The 14,977-nt window shown below is 55.1% G+C and overlaps 4 protein-coding genes across 4 annotated transcripts; 2 read left to right on the top strand and 2 right to left on the bottom strand.

Annotated features, from left to right (window-relative positions):
• Positions 1-2,267: 2,267 nt before the first annotated feature.
• On the bottom strand, positions 2,268-3,093 carry MONBRDRAFT_23516 (uncharacterized protein; the record flags this gene model as incomplete). Its single annotated transcript, XM_001743892.1, has 4 exons — positions 2,268-2,428; positions 2,485-2,532; positions 2,678-2,765; positions 3,085-3,093. The coding sequence occupies 4 exons, from the start codon at positions 3,091-3,093 to the stop codon at positions 2,268-2,270; spliced, it is 306 nt and encodes a 101-aa protein (XP_001743944.1).
• A 1,012-nt stretch (positions 3,094-4,105) lies between these two features.
• On the top strand, positions 4,106-5,803 carry MONBRDRAFT_23517 (uncharacterized protein; the record flags this gene model as incomplete). Its single annotated transcript, XM_001743645.1, has 1 exon — positions 4,106-5,803. One exon carries the CDS (start codon positions 4,106-4,108, stop codon positions 5,801-5,803), a length of 1,698 nt encoding a protein of 565 aa, XP_001743697.1.
• Positions 5,804-6,376: 573 nt separating this feature from the next.
• Positions 6,377-7,705, top strand: MONBRDRAFT_6371 (uncharacterized protein; the record flags this gene model as incomplete). Its single annotated transcript, XM_001743646.1, has 6 exons — positions 6,377-6,509; positions 6,613-6,683; positions 6,760-6,877; positions 7,003-7,097; positions 7,243-7,444; positions 7,605-7,705. The coding sequence occupies 6 exons, from the start codon at positions 6,377-6,379 to the stop codon at positions 7,703-7,705; spliced, it is 720 nt and encodes a 239-aa protein (XP_001743698.1).
• A 672-nt stretch (positions 7,706-8,377) lies between these two features.
• On the bottom strand, positions 8,378-14,483 carry MONBRDRAFT_31509 (uncharacterized protein; the record flags this gene model as incomplete). Its single annotated transcript, XM_001743893.1, has 23 exons — positions 8,378-8,497; positions 8,588-8,677; positions 8,775-8,874; positions 8,977-10,106; positions 10,256-10,382; positions 10,493-10,633; positions 10,728-10,908; positions 11,054-11,141; positions 11,248-11,403; positions 11,518-11,655; positions 11,784-11,943; positions 12,063-12,182; positions 12,272-12,399; positions 12,535-12,605; positions 12,733-12,901; positions 13,001-13,065; positions 13,159-13,270; positions 13,384-13,464; positions 13,581-13,653; positions 13,746-13,867; positions 13,999-14,055; positions 14,219-14,344; positions 14,439-14,483. The coding sequence occupies 23 exons, from the start codon at positions 14,481-14,483 to the stop codon at positions 8,378-8,380; spliced, it is 3,600 nt and encodes a 1,199-aa protein (XP_001743945.1).
• Positions 14,484-14,977: the final 494 nt, after the last annotated feature.

Below are 14,977 nucleotides of genomic sequence, written 5' to 3' on the forward strand. Positions count from 1 at the left end.
CTGCGCCTCCGGCCCCCCATCCTTTGACTCGGTTCGCCCGCCAGGAATAAGCGAGGCATTGACCCTCGGGGTGAAAAATAGCTTGTATGGTGGGGTATTGGAGAAGAGGACAAGCACCTAGGACTGGCCTTGCCCCACGATCTTCACAGCACAGCCCCTTGAGAGTGGTCAAAGGTCGAGCAAAGGACCTGGTCAAGCTGACCTGACCCACGACATTAGAACCTGCAAAGCGGGGTCGATTCAGCTGAACACAGCAAAGACCTTTCTCTTCATTTGCTCATCATTGCACCTCTTGACCCTGATCGCCTCTTGCCGCTGCCCTTGAATTTGATGCATCGGCTTACGCTTGCCTTCACTTGGATGAACGGGCAGTGCAACCCGCTTGCTGCTCGAGACTGACTGTGACCCAAGGCTGAATGTTGGACAGTCTAGACATCCGAGCCGCTCAGCCCTGACCCACCGTTAGCCGTTCTTGCTGCCTGATAGACATCTAACCCGGTACCCAGCATGGCTAGCTCTGATCACGGCGCCCAATTCCAGACCCCGATCCAGGCGGCAAACGGATCACTGGGTATTGCTGTGCCGGCGATGTCAAACCCCTTGACAACTACTGCCATCACGCATGCAGCTGCGCCTATCCATAATCATGCAGTGTCTATGGGAACCCTTAGTCATCAGCCAGTGATCAGACCCCCCACCACAGCGATTGCTCATGATAGCAAACAAGTTAGCGCTGGAAGCGCACCAAGCGTGGTACCACCCATGGTGGCAGCTGGAACGCAGGCCGCGCGCCCAGAACTTGTGGCCCCGACTACCCACGCCACCTCTGCTCTTGCGACACAACGTGCCCCAACCCGGGGTACGCACGGTCGATCACGGCGCTCGCGATCGCCCACTACTTCAGACATTGCACAGTTTATGACGCAGATGCCTGTCTTGGTGAAGACCAAGTCGGACTCTGGGTCAGGGTCCGAAGGCTCGCCGGAGCCTGATGCCCAGGGCACGGCTGTGGACCCTCCAAGCATCATGGAGCCTGAAGTGGGAGCTGTGAATGCCCCGGTACTGGAAAGTCCGGCGGTGATGATACCCACGACCGTGGCAACACCGACTATGGCTACACATTCCGTGGCGACTGTCCCCCCGACCTCGACCGGGAACCCAGCACCAACAACTGTCACCACTGCTGCATTTGCTGCAACACCTCTCTTAACACCAGGCACCGCACCCAACATGCGACCAGCTCCCGGTGCCACGCCGGACCCACGCCCAGCACAGGATAAGCAAGGCCTGCCCAATGTATTGGGCATGATGAGGGCCGAGTCCATGGCTGCCAGTTTGGTGGCGAGCCCCACCAGCGGGTCGTCACAACCAACCGACGGCAGGCCAGCTGGGGCCCACGGGCCCGCTGTGAGCCTGCCAACTTCAATCTCTTCCACAAGCACGGCAGCCATGGGGACGGGTGGGGAGAACGGTGACCCACCGGGGAAACGCGCCAAGCGTCGGGGTCGCAAGCGCATTGCTTCGGCAGTTCAATGGGACTCGCAGCTTTTGACGTGTCACAAGCAGCAGTACCAGCAATGGCTCGCGGAGAACGCCGTGCGCTATCCCACAGATGCCCTTGAAGACCTGCGCAAAGCACGGCGGCGGCACAAAAATGCCGAGTATCAGCGTCGACTGCGCGAGCGCAAAGCTGCTCGGACGCCTCCGAGTTGATGGACAAATGAACGCGACGTGCCTTGCCAGATTGCCTTGCATAATCGGCACTTTGGCCGTTGTATTCCCGCCTCATCCCACGCGCCTCGCATGCTTGTTCATCTCACGAACCTGATCCTTGCCTCTTCTTCTTCCTCTTCTTCTTCTTCTGCTGCTGCTGCTGCTGTTACTGTTGCTGTTGCTGCATCTTCTTCTTTCTTCTTCTTCTTGATCTTCTTCTTCTTCTTCTTACTCCTCCTCTTCGTTCTTCTCCCTCTCTCCCTCTCTCTCTCTCTTTCTCTCCCTCTCTTTCTCTCTCTCTCCTTGAACAGATGGCGGCAACGAACGTTAGAGCTTTTTGGCTGAACTCACCAGCAAACAATCCAGAAATTGCAGGCAAAGCTAGATGTTTGTCATGCGTCAATTCATTGCAATCAATTTTATTGCGGTTGGGAAAGGAAACCGCAAGACAGCTTATGTGTGGGCAAAGAGCAAATTCAGACGGTGAATGGTGCCGCTTGGCGGCTCAACAAGGATTCGAGATGGGCCAGTCTGGACTAGCAGTGAAACCTGTCTTACGAGGACACTGCGGAAGCGGTATCTTCAAAGTTAACGAGTCGATCGATACCGTTGTCATGCCATTTGTCCTCTTCATTCTCATCCTCCTTATCTGCACCAAGACGTAATACATGGCAGACACAATCCAGAGTCAGTGGTGGGGCACGGGGGCCTTGGCCTGAAAGGTGTTCAAATACGGAAGAGCTGGCCAAATTAAGGATGAGCACCGCTCACCTTCCTGCGGCAAAACAGGCACCTCCAGCTCGGGCGGAATTGGCAAACCTAAAAAAAAGGAGACAGGTTGGACCAGAACAGCACCCCTGATGAGAGACAGGCAACACTACGGGGCGGCAAGGAATATCTTTGTGCGACGTCTGACGACGCTCGAGGTAGTTAGTTGTATGTCAAGCCCAAGTCGAAAGCATACGTTGGGGAGGAAGCAGGTCCCGCGCCCAGTCGGCATCCACTTTGCTCAAAAACCGAACATCACGGTTCAGGTAGCACAAATGACCATCCTATCATCAGCAACATGGCATTGAGGATCGGCGATCAAGTTGCCCTTGACCCGATCCGTCTACAACACGAAGACGGTCATTCACACATTCAAGCAAGTACAATTCCAAACTGTATTTCTTATGACCCGATCCATCCCACCATGTTAGCCAGCCCTTCCCCGTTTTCAAAAGCACACACACACGCGCGCGCGCGCATACGGTTCAAGCAAAACCAGCAAAATCAACAATCCAAATGCTTGCCTCCTGCTCACTGACCAATCCCCGCCCCTACCCCTTAGAACACTGCACCGGCGTCTGTGCCATCCGCCTTCAAACATACCGATGCCATCTCGCTCCTCGTTCTTCCGCCAAAAAAAATTGAAAAAAAAAAATTCGCCTTGAACAAGATGTAAAATACTTTGTGTTGGCCGATTCTCTGACATTCGCTTCTTGCCCTTGAACCCACCAAGCACTAAATGTCGAACATATTGCAGAACATGCAGTCCTGAAAGAAGATACAAAGCAAACTACACGTAGATACATACCTCAAACGTGCTGAGGCTATGTAGCTTATTGCAGCCTATGGCTATGACATCAACTGTAATGTAAAGCACACTTTGAACAAATTAAAGTGTGATCTTGTTACAGTATTATGCGTTCACCTTGCCCGTGCAGGTGCCCGCACGTTATTTTCCCTTTCAAAGGTGTGTGTGTGTGTGTGTGTTGGAAGAAGGTTTGAGTCGATCAGACACACAAACGGCAGCGCCACTGCATTTGGCGTCGTTGGTACATGTTGGGGTATACGGATTGGGCCAGGCGGCGCACACTTCCATCCGATTGCACTTGCCCTGATCAGTTATCACCAGACATTGCCGTGCGTGGAAGTGTTGTGTATGTTTGGGTGTCCTTCGTTGGTGCAAGCAAACATTGTTGTGAATGCATCTCGTGCCATTCCCCCCCTCCTCTGAGGTTGCAGGACCCTTGACCTTTCTGCTACCCCGCCCTCCCTTGTCTGACCTTGCGTGGCTTGAGGCGAGATTAGGGTTCTCTTGTCTGCCCTGCGCCCGCTTCCCGATGTCTTTGGCTCTGCAGTTCACACCCCTGCCACCTGCACACATGGCGTCGAAGAAGCACAGTTGTGGAGTGAAAGGCCTCCAATCCGCTCCAGACTCACCTGCGTGCCGACTTTTGCACCATGTCCCTTAGGCCGCACAACCCTCAACATGTTGCGCGCCCTGCCCGTCGCCGGGCTTCTTCGCCGCGCCCTGGCGCCGGTGCCCCGTGGAACCCGCAGCCTGGCCCGTGCCCGTACCCTCTTGTCCAGTGAGGCGGATGAGGCCCTGGCCGAGCCTCGCGAACAGATGCACTATGACGTTGTGATCGTCGGTGCCGGCCCTGCCGGTTTGGCTGCCGGTATTCGCCTTAAACAGCTTGCCAACGAAAAAGGTCGTGAATTCTCCGTCTGCGTTCTCGAAAAGGGTGCTGAGGTCGGCGCTCACATTCTCAGTGGCAACGTTTTTGAGCCCCGCGCCCTTGACAACCTCATCCCCAACTGGAAGGAGCTTGATGCCCCCGTGACCACCAAGGTGACGGAGGACCACTTTCTCGTTCTGCCCAACGACAAGTCCAGCTTTGAGCTTCCCAACATTGCCCTGCCCCCGGAACTGCACAACAATGGCAACTACGTCATTAGCCTCTCACGTCTCGCCCGTTGGCTGGCCGAGCAAGCCGAGGAGCTTGGCGTCGAAATTTTCCCCGGCTTTAGCGCCTCAGAGGTTCTGTACGATGATGCTGGTGCCGTGCGCGGTGTAGCCACTCGTGACGTCGGCATTGACAAGGATGGCAGCCTCAAACCCACGTTTGCCCGTGGCATTGAGCTCATTGCCCGCCAGACCCTTTTTGCCGAGGGCTGCCGCGGCTCTTGCAGCGAGGCCGTCATGAAAAAATTCAATCTTCGGGATGGCGTCGAGCCTCAGGCCTACGGCATTGGTCTCAAGGAGGTCTGGGAAGTTCCTGAAGAAAACTTCCATGCCGGCTATGTTCAGCATACCCTTGGCTGGCCCCTGCAACACAGCCCCCTGGACAAGACCTTTGGTGGCTCCTTTCTCTACCATATGGAACCCAACCTCGTGCTCGTCGGCTTTGTCGTCGGCCTCGACTATGCCAACCCCTACCTGAACCCTTACATGGAGTTCCAGCGCTGGAAGCATCACCCCGCGGTAGCCCGCCACCTGCAGGGTGGTGAATGCATCTCCTATGGTGCGCGTTGCTTGAATGAGGGTGGCTACAACGCCATTCCCAAGCTGTCATTCCCCGGCGGTGCGCTCCTGGGCTGCAGTGCCGGCTTCCTCAACTCGGTCAAGATCAAGGGCTCACACACGGCCCTGGCCTCGGGCCAAATTGCGGCCGAGGCCGTTTTCGACCGACTGGCAGCCTCCAACGCGGCACCCGCCGGAGAGACAGGTGAGATTGATGAAAGCGAGGCCCGTTTCGAGGCCACGGAGTACCAACATAACATGGAAAACTCGTGGATCTTTGATGAGCTCTTCCGCGTGCGCAACGTCCACAATGCCTTCCACTACGGCCTGGCTCCAGGCATCATGCATGCGGGTTTGGCCACCATCCTCACCAAGGGTAAGGAGCCCTGGACCCTCACCAACGACTCGCCCGACAGCGCCAAGACGGGCCTGGCCGCGGATCACCAGCCCATCGAGTACCCCAAGCCCGATGGCGTTCTCAGCTTTGATCTTCTCAGCAACCTGTCGCGCTCGGGCACCAACCACGAGGATCAGCCCTCGCATCTTCGCATCAAGCCCGACTTGAAGGATATCCCCAACAACGTCTCTTACCCCGAGTATGCTGGTCCTGAACAGCGCTTCTGCCCCGCCCGTGTGTACGAGTACACGGACGGCTCCGAGTCTGCCGACGGCAAGCCCCAGCTGGTCATCAACGCCCAGAACTGCGTCCACTGCAAGTGCTGCAGCATCAAGATGCCCCAGGAGTACATCGACTGGACCGTGCCCGAGGGTGGTGGTGGCCCCGCCTACGAGGTCATGTAAAGTTGATCTATCAAACCTTCGGTGCCTCGCATTGCTTGCCGACGCTTGTCCCACCACCTCTTTTGTTCCTCTCCTCTTCCTCTTCCATTGCCTTTCTTGGATTTCATGTTCCTAGTTGTCTCTTCTTTTCTTTTATGGGTCGTCTTTTCATCGCCCGCCATCCTCCCCTACTACTAAAAAATTCAAGAAGCCTGATCAACCAGCCACACCGTCAGCCAGGTTGCATATCCTCACACCAAACGATAATACAAGGAAAAAAAAGTTGACATGACGTCCAAGATCAACAAGGACATTTTTTCTCCTCCAGGCTGCCATGTTTCAGCAGTTTAGACAGTCCGAGCTGGGCCGTCCCGAGAACCAAGACAAGGGAGGGGGAGGTAGTGGCAAAGGTCAGTCAAAGCGAACAAAAGCATGTTGTTGTTATTGACATGAATTTGTCATCATTTTGCTTTCATTGCCAAAGTTGGCAACAAGCAAAGCGAGAGACAAACAGCCATCGCCTCGGACAACAGCACAGCCCGGCACAGCACGACTCGGCGCTGAGCGCGATTGCCAGAAGCTCGGGAACTCAACATGTCGAATCGGCAGATGACCGTGGCCGTGATTGGGGCCGGCGGTGTTCTTGGACGCGGCATTGTGGCGGAGCTGGCCCTGAACGGTGTACAAGTCATCGCACACGGACTCTCTCGCGACGAGCTTCGCCGAGGTACCAAATGACCTCAATACGCGGCTCGCGCGCGCGCGCGCGTTTGCAAAGTTCTGACTGTGACTCATCGCATTCATCGTACTGTTGGCACCGTTGATGTCAGGCCTGCTCGATGCCCAAACTGGCTTGGATCGCGCCCACGAACAAGGCCTGTTGGAGGATGATTTTTTACCGGTAAGTCATCGAAGACTTCTTGCTGCAGGGTCTCTTTTTACATTTCATGCCTATCCATTCGCTCTTGCATCCGCAGCTCCCTCTGGCCGATTTTGTGACGCTGACGACCAACATTGCCGAAGCGATTACTCCAGCCGACTTGATCATTGAAGCCATTCCAGAGAGGCCAGCGGCCAAGCGGGCCATCTACCATGGTGAGAGCAAAGGAGAAGCATGTCTGGTCCGCGCTCTGAATACCCGCTTCTGGGTTGGTTCTGCCCCTGTCCAACTGTAACTCCCACCTGCTGCACCTCGAATGCCCTTTGTGCCGAACATGCAGAGGTTCTGCCCCGAATGCGCGCCGACGCCATCCTTGCTACGACAACCATGTCGCTATCCGTGACGGAATTGTCGACAAATCTGCCGCGCGGCGAGGTCTGTAGCTCTTGATTGCGAGTGAACGCCTACGACTTCACATCAGTTTAGCCTCTATCGCCGTGTCCCATGCCCATGCAGCCGATTTTGCTGCACCGGCACCCGCTTCAACAACTACCTGCTCACCTGAAACCCACGCCTACAGCGCTTTCTAGGCCTACGCTTCTTCATGCCGGTGGTGCTGATCGACGATGTGGAGCTCACGCCGGGCCTTCAAACAAGCGACGCTGCTTTGGAGCAAGCCAAGTCATTTTTACTCAGCATTAACAAGGTGCCCGTTTACAAACGCCCCGGTGAACTTCGGTTCCTTCGCCTCGAGGCAGACGAGGTTCAAAATCGACAAAAGGGTGAGTTGGCCGGTTTTTTTTTTTTTTTTGTGTGTGTGTGTGTCTTGTGGTACTTCTTGAGCCCTGGCCCAGGTGCGGTCTACGCCAGATGCCCCCTTTCTTTTTTTCTCATAAACCATGATGACTACTGTTGCATGGGATCTTCCTCCCACGCCTACAGAAGCAGCGCAACGCCGACGGCTACGCCTCAGTGCTCATTCTAGCCAAGATGACGAGCTGCGCCAACTTCGGCAGCACCTAGGCCTTGAAGGTCGGAAGTGAAGCGACAGCGCCGATGCCAACGCTCTGAGCAGCTACTCGAATCATGTGTCACCACAACTCTGCAATGAAGGCCCCTCACGCTTTGACTGCCTCGCTTTACCGTCTCAGATCGAGAAGCATCAACGACCGCAGCCGCGACCACTGGCACATGCACCATCTGCAAGCTGGAGCGCTCGGTACGTGCTTTCGCCCGTGCACGCCAAAGCGACAGCCCCTCGTTGCTATGATATTTCTCACTCCCCAGGCCCGTGGTATTTTCGCTTCTCAGGCCATAGCGTGCGTTCCTTGTGGGCATCTATGCTTATGCATGCAATGTGGCGAGCATTACCAACGACACCAAAACAAATGCCCTATTTGCCGAGCCAAGCTCAACAGCGTCCTGCGCATCTATCTTGCGTGACGCTCACCACGTGTACAACTTTGGGACACCTGCACGTTATCGTCATTTGGAAGCGAGCTGAACAAGCCCTCGTCTTGGGAAGGAAGCCACTCATGGGTCTTGAGCCCCTGCGTGACGCTACCCCCGTCGCACGATCAGTTTTCTCTGTCTTCTGAATTTCCTTCTTTTGCATATTGAAAGCGCTCATATCACAACCAGAATCGACAACTAAAAAACCGCCACGCACATCCAGCCACACCCAAGCCAAAAAAATAAGGCCAAGCAACAGGCCATCACTCATCAAACAGGGCGGAGATTTGAAGATCAGGGTCGTCATCCTCATCTGCAGTGGGTTGTCGCGCCAACACCAGCTTTTGTGGAAGATCCAATACCTTGGGCCGGGCGTTGTACACCTATCAAACCCCCATTGGCGAGGCAGCCCAGTGTTAGGCAACCCGAGTCATCTAAGCAAACCCGGCTACCAAGCGCCCCATCATCCTTACCTGCCCCACATTGACTCCGATCGTGCCATCCAAGAGGGACTTCATGCGTAGGCGAATCGGCTTGGTGTTGCGCAGTTCACGGTTTTGAAGCTACAATCGCACCCAGATTGAAAAATGTCAGGCGTGTACCATGATACGCCGCGATGAAGGAGGGGGAAAAACGGGACGATTGGCGCCGACAACCTACCATGTTGTACGTCTCCATCAGATGGTCAGCATTGATGTCAGGCACGGTCATGAAAGTGGATTGACAGGCCGGATGAACACCCAGCCATAGCAGGCATTTTCTGCATCAACCCGGATGACACAGCCAGCGTGAGTATGCGTCACGACTGCCTCGAGGAAGAGAAGGGCCGACCCGAGTTGCACAGCTCGACCAAACGACTTACCCAGCAAGAAGGAGAAGGTTGGTCAGGTTGTCGTGGTGTTCGCCGTGCGCAGCCAAGGCGTCAAGTAAGGCTGATGGAACCAAGGTAGCCAGGCCGGGGCTGTAAACGTCATGACTAGCCAGCGCGGGCACCAAGCGCAAGAGGGTGGCACAGGCCTTATTTGCCTGCGAGGCATGTCGACCGGCTAGAGATTGGCATAAAAACACCAGAAGAGCTTCACCACAGCTGTGATCGGCCAAAATAGCCCAGGCTGAGGGACCAAGCTCTGGCTGATGATAAAACTTGTCCTCGATGGTCTCCTCGCGTTGGAGCTTGACATCGGCTGTCAAGTGATCCAAGGTGATGATAACCGTTTCCATGAGATCAACATCTAGTTTTTCTTCAAGAATCTCTCGCTGTTCGGGGGTGAGCTCCTCGCTTGACAGCTCACGAGGGCCGGTGCTACCGCCTGTGCCCTGCTGAGCTGCCAGCATGGAAGCCGACAGGCGATGGCAAGTTTGCAAGATGATTGCTGCCGCTGTCTGCACGGCGTGTCCTTTGATGGTTGGGTCGCGCGGCAGATAGCGCAAGAAAGGATAGACCGTCAGCTTCCAAAACAACCGTAAATCACGCTTGCGCAGCCCGCTGATGACCTCAACGCAAGCCTGCTGAAACACTGCCTGATCGTCAGCACCATATAAAACGCCGTATCGGAAGGTACACCCGAGAATGCGATAGCAGCTTTCTCGCAGGTTGAAGAGCCACAAGCGCGCTCGGTCCATCCAAAGCTCCTGTGCGGTCATGTCGCGTGACGCTGAGTCCAAACTTGCTGCGAGAATTGCATGCACATCGCTCCGACGTAGGTCCAAGAGCACAGCCATGCCCGGAGGCAGTGTCGACGGGTCGGCAGACAGCATGTTGTTTGCAGCCGGCGCTACTTCGAGGTGATGAAGAGTGTTGCAGAGTCGCAGCACATTGGGCAAAGTTTGGTGGAGCAGAGACAGCGCAGGGTATTGCAACCCGTTGCCACCAGTCGCGTCCCCATGTAAGCCACTGAGAGTCGCAAGATCCCCATGAGCAGCGCCAATGCCTGCGCTACTGGCCCGCCCATGCAGTACCGCCCCGGCTACAGTCGAAGCGTCGACACCCGCCTATTATTCCGCCGGTGAGAGCAATCGTGAGTGTCACATGCCCATGGTTCAGAAACAATTTGCTCCAAGCGTCACCACGAAGCCGCGGCAGGTTGACACGGAGCAAGGCAAAGCAAACACAAAAACCGTCTTCCGCGCCAACCACGCACCGAGCCGCGGGGAGCCGTATCACGAACGGCCGACAAAAACGCATTGACGCTCATGGTCAAGCGTAGCCTCGTAGCTTGTGCTTGCGGGTAGCTTTCACCGGAGTTGAGACCACCGGCTCCAATCAACCTACAGGTTAGCATTTCATCAAGACAAGCCCCACGCACATGAGACCCCAAGCATCTCGTCCCCATTGACAACCATGCCCTGCCCTCGTCAGGACGGCGCAAGAGACTGACGCATTGACAGAAGAGAGCATGCGGGTATTCTCCTCGTGACACCATTCAGCCAGAATGGGCTGGAAAAAGCCCAACAGCGATTGCTCTTGCACGTCGTCACCCAGCGAATTGAAGCTCACAACCAAGGCTTCGATCAGAAGCCTACGCCACCAACCAAGGGTGAGCAGATAGCGCGTTCAGCACAAATCAAAGGCTCGGATGAGCAAGCTCGAGTTGGCTTTAGGAAGGCTCGTACCTTCGTTGCATCTCGCCAATCTCGACTTGGCTAAGCAACTGTTGCACACGCCCGATGATGCCTTGCACGGTATCAGTGAAGCTCGGAGGCGGGCGTTGGCACAAGCTTTTAAGAATCTGGCCCGCCTTACGGCGAACCTTGGCACCGTCAGTCAAACCAGTATGGGTGGAAGATTGAAGCGCTATAGCCCAAACAGGCAGCAAGCCAAGCATTATGACAAGATCAATGTGGCGCTTCGGCCTCGCCTTGCGCAAATTGGCTTCAAAGAGCAAAAAGAGAGAAAGGGACTGCAAAAGGCAGGCATATGGCGCATCGCCATGTCGTACCGGCTTCATTCAGACGAACGTAGTCCTCTTGAGCTTGATATTCCATGGCATTGAATAGCTTCTCCAGCATAAGCCGCAAGGCTTGTGGCTGTTCGCGATGCAAGCAGGAGCAGAGCAGAGACAACAGCATGAGGCATTTTGCAAAACAAATGATTCTGGCAAAAAACTCCCAGGTGCTGGGGCAATTTGCTTACCGCATGCTCGAGCACGGGCAGCAAAGCCCCAAGCACTGTCAACTCGGCCTCCATGAGCAAGGGGTTGGCGCATGACCAGTCCAGTAGCGCGGCCAGGCAGTTTTTCAGCTGCTCAATCAAGGCCTCATTCCTTCCACGACGACCCTCCCCATTGATCTATGGATGGCGTCACACACCAAGATGCAAAAATTCGACATGTGGCCGGTCAGCATGGCTAGTGGGGTGTGCCCAAAGTCAAGACGAAGCATGTGAGAGCGCGCCAAGACGAACGGTTGGATAGGCGACAGCGACAATCGCATCCCAGAACACCGCAATGCCGTCCCATGAATTGAAAAGGACGCGACCATCGACTGAATCTGGGGGCGTGGACATGACCACGGAAAGTTGGTTCAATGCAAATTCCAACGACTACCCCACCAAGCCATGTGCACACATTGGGATGAGTGACAGACACGGTCCCCACAAACCCGTATCGACTTAGTGGAAAATCTTAACGAGACCCAAGGCATGTCAAGATCACCGAGTGAATGACGTACTGCAGCTGGCTGGTTTCGGCCAATGGCGCGCACCACATCGAGCAGCTTGCCACGGAAAAGACCAAAGAAGGCCTTGTACTCTTCTTGATCCCCAAAGTCTTGCTGGGCAAACTCGGAGCCTGGTGAGTCATCTTCCTCCAACCCACCACCCCGCATCAATCTGTGATAATCCAAGACAACCACCATGGGTAAACGGGATTCGCAAGGAAAAAAAAAGGCATCTCTCGCGATTACATGACGGCTGCGTGATGGGCCCAGAAGGAGACAAATGGCACACACCGGAGAAATGCATCATGGAGCAAATAAGGCTGAACGTCCTGTAGTACTTTTTCCCGACAGGCGTCGTCGTGATTAAGCAGGGCCATCCAAGCTGGCACGGTAAGAGAGCAGACCAACTCGCTATTATAAGTGCATCAAGAGCAGTGAGTACGCACACACATGGCCTTGCGGTGCGTTGGTGGCACCATCGGTAGGGCCAAGGAACGGACCTTGGGTGTCGAGTAAGTGCGATTAGAGCGCTCAAGTAACTTTCAAAGGTTGGTGGTGCATGTTTGTAAGGGCCATTGTTACGGCTCCACAAGGGGCAGAGTTGGTCCGTGGCCAGGGCCACCACAATCTGCGAGACAAGTCACAAAGGTTGGCTGTGAATCACACAGCTTGGGTAGCCATCGTCCCCATCCAAATAACCTAGCGGATGAACTATGAAGAAGATGGACAAGCTTCTGTGACCGAGCTAAGATTGTACGAGTACCTGAGCAAGGCGCTTGATAAAGTTATACGCCTCCTCGTCAGCTGCGTGGCCACCGGCGTCCCACTGCGGGACTGACAAGAACAGAAGAAAGCAAGGAAGCACGGAAGGAAACGAATACCAGCAAAGAGGTGAGTGTGAGCCGAGCAAACTCGCCGTACCATGACAGGCATTGCCGTTGTGAAGGGCATCAAACCCTACCGGCCTGAAGAAGCACATCCATATGCTGGAAGAGGTCGAGCAAGGCAAGGCGATCGTGTTTAGGTCCTTTGCGATTCATGACGATAAGCAGGGCATCCGCGGCCAATTGACGGTGTCGCTCCACATGCAGAAGCTGGCAAAACAGCGGCAGAACGCCAGAGGCAAAGAGCTGCGTATGCACCAGCATTGATGAGATGCACACATGGGAGGAGGGAGATGCCTCTCGTTCAAAACACTTAAATGGTGGTGTAGGGGGGTGCGGTGCAACCTTTTCAAAGGGAATCCACTCGACAAGAACGATCCAAGTCTCCAACGTGATGCCAAGCGTCAGCTCTGCCAGCAGATGCAGTCTTACATGAGTACCTGTGCACTGGTTGAGAGCCTGATAGTATCTTTGGACAAGAAAAGGGGGCCACTGCGGCTCACCGTATTGCTCGGCCTGCAACCCTTCGTGCTGAGAGTGCTGAGCGAGGCAACCAGCGAGCGTCGTAGTGGCGAAGGGAATAATTTCATCCAAGCACGCCGTCAGCCCTTGCGTCTAGAACCAAGCCAAATGGCCCTGCAATGAGCTGATCGCAGAAAGGCTGCTCCGCGAATCGATACGTGATCGTTGCCATTGCCAGAGGGTAGCGAGCCAGAAAAGAAACGTACCAGCTCTTTTCGCCGACGCGGCAACAGATCGTCATTGAAAGAGTTGGTGTCCTCAATGAGTGACTTGAGGCAAGCCATGCTCTGCCACGCCCCAACCCAGCGTGTGAGTTTGTGGAGGGCCGCAAGAGGCATGGGAGGAGGAGGGCAAAGGGCGCGGGTATAATAAGCAATGTAAATTGTGCCGAGAGCAAACCCACCAAAAACCGTGCTGTCAAACTTTCGTCGGCGTTGCGAAGTAGCTGTGGAATGAGCGCTGGCCATTGTTGTGGCCTAGCATCGCAAGCACCAACCGTCAGCTCCAAAGATTTGACCCGTGCCAGCCGGAACAAGTTGTGTTGAACACCAGGGGGCTGGCGACGTACCACTCGCGGGTAGCCATCTTGGCAACGACCGAGCCGACTTTGAGCAGAACAAAAGTTTGCTCTTCGCCCAATGGTAGCGTGCCATTCACCAGCAGTTGACTGCAAATAACTGTTTTCATCTCCTGAAAGCGAACAATGCCGGCGCAAATATCGAGCTTGCTTGAATGTGTCGCCTTGTCTGCCCTGCAAGCGGGCAAGCTTTCACACTGGGAGCACAACGGCTGCAGTCATCTCCAAAACATATGGAACTGACCTCTTTCTCCTCTGGCTGGTAGTCATTCCAGCGATATTGAATGCAGTGAAGCAAGAGCTAGTTCAGATCACAAGTGTGTCACCCCCGAGGCCAGGTCAGTAGGTAGGAAGGACAGTAGAGCCGTGATGAGGGGGTTGGCGGGGATCGGCAAAAGACCGAGTCAAAGGGGAAGGCCAGGGAGATTGCATCGGCACACACACACACACACACACACACACACCTGAAGGCCAAAGAAACGGATCGTGGGATCGTGGGTACGCTGAAGCAAGGATGGTTCCTGTATGCTGGCCAGATAAAGACCAACGCGAGGACAAGCTGGTGCCGTGGCCTTGAACTCATCGCAATACTGATTTCGATGGCAGTCCATCAAAAGGGAGGGTATTGAGCATGAAAAAAATGGCAAATGATTCCCAAGGGCTATCCGTACATTAGCAACGTACCTGGAGGGCTTGTTGCTTCGCCAGGGAACTGGCAGCAGGATTCATGCTGACCGAGAACGCTTCGACAAGTCGAAGCAACACCTGAGGGTCCAATCCATTACCCGCCATAATGCCGGTATGCCTGCACGCGTCTGCTACTCCAGGGAAAACGAATCGGAGACGTGTGTTGGTTGATTCGGAGCCAGGGGTTCGGAAGGCGAGCTAGACCGGTGCTGAAAGGCGCGTGACGGCGGTGGCGCCACGCTCAGGGCGTAACGCCCTTTAGCCTGCAACGTCGAGAACTGGTGCTACCGCAGCGTCCAGGCAGACATGGTGTGTGCCAAAATCACGGAAAACACCCAACTCAGAACTCCAGCGTGCCAGCCTGACTGCCTGCCGACGGACATCAAATGGAAGACATTGTGAGATCCGATTCACCACGTGAGCAAGGACGATGTACGTCACAGCTTCCCAAGGCAGCCCTTCTTGCGTCACAAATGAAAGCCACCAACCAAGCTGCCTGACCCCTGACCAGCCTCCACCCACCCTCACTCTCCCTC

The sequence above is a fragment of the Monosiga brevicollis genome, genomic scaffold, assembly GCF_000002865.3.
Source record: "Monosiga brevicollis MX1 MONBRscaffold_4 genomic scaffold, whole genome shotgun sequence".
Lineage (NCBI taxonomy): Eukaryota > Choanoflagellata > Craspedida > Salpingoecidae > Monosiga > Monosiga brevicollis.